The sequence below is a fragment of the Atta cephalotes genome, assembly GCF_000143395.1.
Source record: "Atta cephalotes unplaced genomic scaffold scaffold00003, whole genome shotgun sequence".
NCBI classification, from domain to species: domain Eukaryota; kingdom Metazoa; phylum Arthropoda; class Insecta; order Hymenoptera; family Formicidae; genus Atta; species Atta cephalotes.
In genome coordinates, this window is record NW_012130067.1 from 620,910 (window position 1) to 626,028 (window position 5,119).

Genomic DNA, 5,119 nt, shown 5'->3' on the forward strand with positions numbered 1-5,119 from the left:
TATATATATATATATATATATATATATATATATATATATATATGTATATAAAATATATATATATATTATATATGTATATATTAAGATAAATAAATAATGTACTTTTTAACTCAAGATTTGCAATATAATCTATTATTATTTTAATTTATTAGATCCCGAGATATTCTCCAAGCCACTAGTGCTATTTATGGGACCGTGGAGCGGCGGGAAATCGTCCATCATTAATTATCTGCTCGACATCGAATACAAGTCAATGTCATTGAGGACAGGTGGGTAATTAACTAAAAGAGGAATGTGATCTCTCTTTGTTACATTTTTTCTTTGGCTTTGCGCTGGTAAAGTAGTCAAGACTTAGCGATAGCTGGCATGCTAGGAGCATGAATATACAGAGAGTGTTTAGGTGGTTTGAGAAAGTGCTTAGAAGAGCATTGCAAATCGCCAAATGGAAAAAATGACACAGGAGCCGAGCCATCACCGGCCTACTTCAACATAATAATGCACGGCGAGGAGGAGGAGGTTCTTGATGGCACCCAGTTGGCCGCCGATTGGACTTTTTCGGGATTGCAGAAGTTTGGACAGGGTCTACTAGATCGTCTCAGAGGCCTGCGACTTAATAATAAGTTGCTAGAAAAGGTAAGCGATTGTAAAAGATCTTTATCCGTCTATAAATATTTATTGCGTATTGGGAATGTACGTTGACAAATAATGTGCAATCAATCATATTGATTAAGATTAAAAATTTGGAATTTTTAATTAGAATAAATATTTAGAACGTTTCATATTTGAAACTTTAACGATTGATCGATGATTAACGATTTTCAATCAAAATTATACAAAATTTGTATAATTTTATTCTTTAATAAAATTAAGAAAAGTTCTAAGTTAAAGTTCTAACTAATTTTTAAATCATCTTATTATGCGTGATTAAAAACGTATACTGAAAGGCTGGCTTTAATATGATAACAAGTAAAGAAAAATTGTAATTGTAAAATTATAATTATTCACAACTATAATCATTAATATTATTCGAAGAGCGTTACATGATAAAACTACAATAAAATTCTACATGTTAATTATGAAATATTATTAGGTGAACATTGTCGAGATTCCGGGTATTTTAGAAATTCGAAAGCAAGTTCAACGATTATTTCCCTTCAATGATGCCTGTCAGTGGTTCATCGATCGAGCAGATATAATATTTTTGGTTTATGATCCCGCCAAGTTGGATGTTGGTCCCGAAACCGAGGCGATTCTTGACCAGTTAAAAGGAAGAGAATATCAGGTAAAAAGAGAATATCAGGTAAAAATAAAGAGAGATAAAGTTATTTGCCCCTAAAAAATTTAAAAAACGCCTAATATAACATTACTTTCACACAGACCCGTATTATCCTTAACAAAGCCGACCAGGTAAAGCCTGAAGAACTCATGAGGGTGCAAGGCGCCTTAATCTGGAATATATCACCGCTCATGTCAAGCGCGGAGCCGCCAATAATGTATTCTACGTCGTTATGGTCATTACCCTACGAGGCTGGTGCGCCTATCAGGTTGTTGTACGCTCAAGAACGCGCATTTCTTCGCGACCTACGTTCCGCAATAAACAAGAGGGTTGAGCACAAGATAGCAAGCGCCAGAAGATTCGCCGTAAGTTCACATCAATTCTAAAAAATACGGAAACTGACGGATTAAAATTCGGAATCCTTCGTTTTCATTCCTAACTTAGAGTACATTGCTGCTTCACTATGCAATTCGGCTAACTCAAGTACGTTCATCACTCAATCTATGAAAAATTTCCGAAATTTCTCAGACGAGCCCTTAGGGTATATAATTTTAAAATTATATATATAGGATTAACGGGAAATAATCAGAAGAAAATTAAGCAATAACTTGCTAATTACACGCATATATTTCATAGTAGGATACAAATAAATAATTTTTAATCATCTTATTATGTTAATTTCGCATGATTAAAAACATATATTGAAAGGCTGGCTTTAATATGATAACAAGTAAAGAAAAATTGTAATTGTAAAATTGTAATTATTCACAACTATAATCATTGATATTATTCGAAGAGTGTTACATGATAAAACTACAATAAAATTCTATATGTTAATTATGAAATATTATTAGGTGAACATTGTCGAGATTCCGAGTATTTTAGAAAAATAAATATGGAAAGAAATATTAGTGATGATTGTGAAAAAATTAATGGAGTCAATTGCAATTCGAGATTTTTCGTTCTCATTCCTAGAAGATCTAGTCTGTTGTCGTGCTATTTGTGCTTGTGTCATGCCACGATTATTTTAATCTCTCATAATTATTCCGGTCATCTATAAATACTTTTAATTGATCCTACAGTTCTTATCTTTGTTATAATTCTACAGAATTCTACAAAGTAAAAAATAGTTATCTTTCCTCGAAAAAATAATATAAAAATAAACAATAAGAACCTATTAAGAATTAAAAGATCAACTGTTTTATTACTATACTTTAGAATAATTCTATTTTAGTAAAAATTTATTTGATGTGTTCTATCTTTGGCAATTTCAGGTACGAGTACGTAATCACGCTAAGATGGTGGACTGTTACCTGACGACATATTACAATCACAAGACATTCTTCGGCAACAAGCGAGAAATCAGCGATAAGATCATCGAAAATCCACAGGACTATCATATCTACGAAGGCCTCAGCACTCTCACGAATATATCGCGCTACGATCTACCAGATCCGGATGTCTACCGTGATTTCTTTCGATTAAATCCACTTTATGATTTCCCACTACTGAGCTCTACATGTACGTATTTCCGCGGCTGTCCGATTAACAGGCTTGATGTATCCATCGCTTACGATCTACCCGAGTTGGTGGGCAACTATAAGAAGTCGGTAGAGGCGGTGTTGCACGAGAGCGAAGGTAACAGTCCACCGAGTTGAGTGCGTATTTGCGTTCCAGAACGGAGCTCTTGATACCATGTGAAATACGGACTGGCGATAAAGCGACGTTTACCTCCGCTAGACCGAGAAGGAACACTCAGCCTGTAGTCGAAATGCCTTGGTAGCTTAAAAATGAGCTCGATGGTGAACGAGCTAAAAAACGTGGTCCGATATTTGAGATGGTACCAAGGATTTTCTTCTTGAAACACAGGCAACTATAGATCGCACTATCCTCGCAAGTTGTATTCGAGCTGCTTTAATGACAAGAAATCGGTAAAAGAGGCTGACGGTCGCGAAAGCAACGAAAGCGGAAAGGAGTCTTGAAGTATGAAAATTGGAGGTACCATCACTTCAATGGGCAAATAACGCCATATAATTTCTAGATCCGAATAGTTTAATCTCGTCCTTCACAACATATGACACAATGTGAAAAAACGTGAACATGCTGTGGAGTGTGATATCACGAGTTCAGTGGTCGAAACACTTCCTCGGTTGCAGAAGAAGAGCAAGTGTATTGCGTGTCTGGTAAAACAATGCTAGTGCTACCATTCCGATCCAAAAGCGGACAGTGAGAGTTCCCTTTGAATTTATGTGTTCAGATATCATATCGATTCGGCGAAAATTCGAGATTTCGGTGCAATAATAGCTTATCTTACTTTTCTAGGCATTTATAAAATTATCAAAATTTATAGAAATTTAATCAAAATTCAAGATAATTTTAAGGGATGTAAAACCGAATCATAAAATTGCCGGATATCGGATAGAATATGACACCGGCTATTCAATATTAGATCGAATATCTGGTGGGACAATTATCCGACCAGATATTTTTCAGATATCTAGTAAAATTTTTTTATTCTATTTTACAAAAAAAAAGGAAAGGAAGGCAAACATAGCAATAATAACTTTCTTTATCTCTCCAACATGAAAAGAAAAAGAGGAAAGATAAATTATGCAAGAAATTCAGCTGAAAAGAATAGAAATCTGCATCAATGACAAACTTTAAATATAAAATTTCAACCGGATATATACTGTTTGATACTAATGAAATCTGGCTATCTAATTGAATAGTAAAAAAGGATTAGATAAGATCCCAGATATCCCTAACTTTAATTTTAAAAATTTCTAATTTCAGAGAATATAACATTAAATCATAACTTTTTGTCTTTTTTCAAAAAATTCAATTTTGACATTTTTATTCATATTTAATAATAATTTTAAGAAATTTATTTTCAGAAATAGATATTGACTTATTTATAAAATTAATTTTATTTTAGATAATTATATCTCATAATTTTGCATAAGTTTCGTCTAATTATCTTATTATTAATTGTTATAATTTTAAGATTAATTTTCTAAAGTTCTTAAAAATGTAAACTAAACTACTGTTGCACCTAATACTTAAATTCTCGCGACAAATCGACGTCTGCTGATTATCTAAAAAAAAACAAAAAACAAAATAGACTCTCCAGAATCGATATAATGTTGAGCAACAATCTCGTCCGCCAAATTCCTCTGTACCGGGGAAATTAAACTAATACCGAAATATTTCCATTATGAAAAAGAGATAAGATGATCTCTTCTTGTGGCTTTTGTGGAATACCTCGTATAAGCTGATTTTGTGTTCTTATTAAAATGTGTAATTAAATTCATTAAAGATATACTGATCTCTCACGCATTGCTCAGTTAATGCGTGAGATAAATGGTAATGTTTGTTTTTGATCAAAAATTTAGCTTCCTTTTAGTTGGTGCGTTAGATAAAATAAAGTTCCTTATATCTTTAAATACTGAATTTTAAAAAATTTTGGATATCAAAATTAAATTTTTTTCAAATTCTTAATTGCCTAATTTTTCAAAGTCACAAAGTTTTAATTAATTCTTCCAAGTCTTCAATTATTAAATTTTTTAATTCTAATAATTCTTAAGTCACAAAATTCAATGTAAAATTGAATTTTTTAAATAATTTTAATAATTTTTTTATATCTTTAAATCATTTTTGTTGCTATCTGTCTCAAATATATTTCATTAATTTTGAATCAACTTCTGAGAGAGAGAGAGAGAGAGAGAGAGAGAGAGAGAGAGAAGAGTATAGTATTATATAATAATCCTAATACAAATACGACAACCAAGAATAAATAACAACGAACGGTAAGACTAAGTCTTTTACTATTACATAGAAGTAATA

General features: G+C 32.1%; 2 protein-coding genes across 3 annotated transcripts in view; one reads left to right on the forward strand and one right to left on the reverse strand.

Moving 5' to 3' along the window:
• The window catches only part of LOC105624524 (sarcalumenin), a 10,129-nt gene extending 7,195 nt beyond the window's left edge, over positions 1–2,934 (forward strand). Inside the window, exons 7-11 of the mRNA XM_012205887.1 lie at positions 153–269; positions 401–633; positions 1,091–1,282; positions 1,378–1,641; positions 2,551–2,934. Coding sequence (XP_012061277.1) covers positions 153–269; positions 401–633; positions 1,091–1,282; positions 1,378–1,641; positions 2,551–2,934 — 1,190 coding nt within the window. The remainder of the gene's footprint in view (positions 1–152; positions 270–400; positions 634–1,090; positions 1,283–1,377; positions 1,642–2,550) is intronic.
• LOC105624510 (putative protein FAM10A4) overlaps positions 1–5,119 on the reverse strand; it is an 18,694-nt gene that overhangs the window by 11,880 nt on the left and 1,695 nt on the right. Inside the window, exon 2 of one of the 2 annotated variants that reach the window (XR_001046521.1) lies at positions 1,308–1,658. The exons of the other annotated variant lie outside the window; for it this stretch is intronic. The gene's annotated coding sequence lies outside the window, so the exon portion shown is untranslated. Of the gene's footprint in view, positions 1–1,307; positions 1,659–5,119 lie in introns of those variants that run through there. 2 annotated transcript variants of the gene reach the window in all.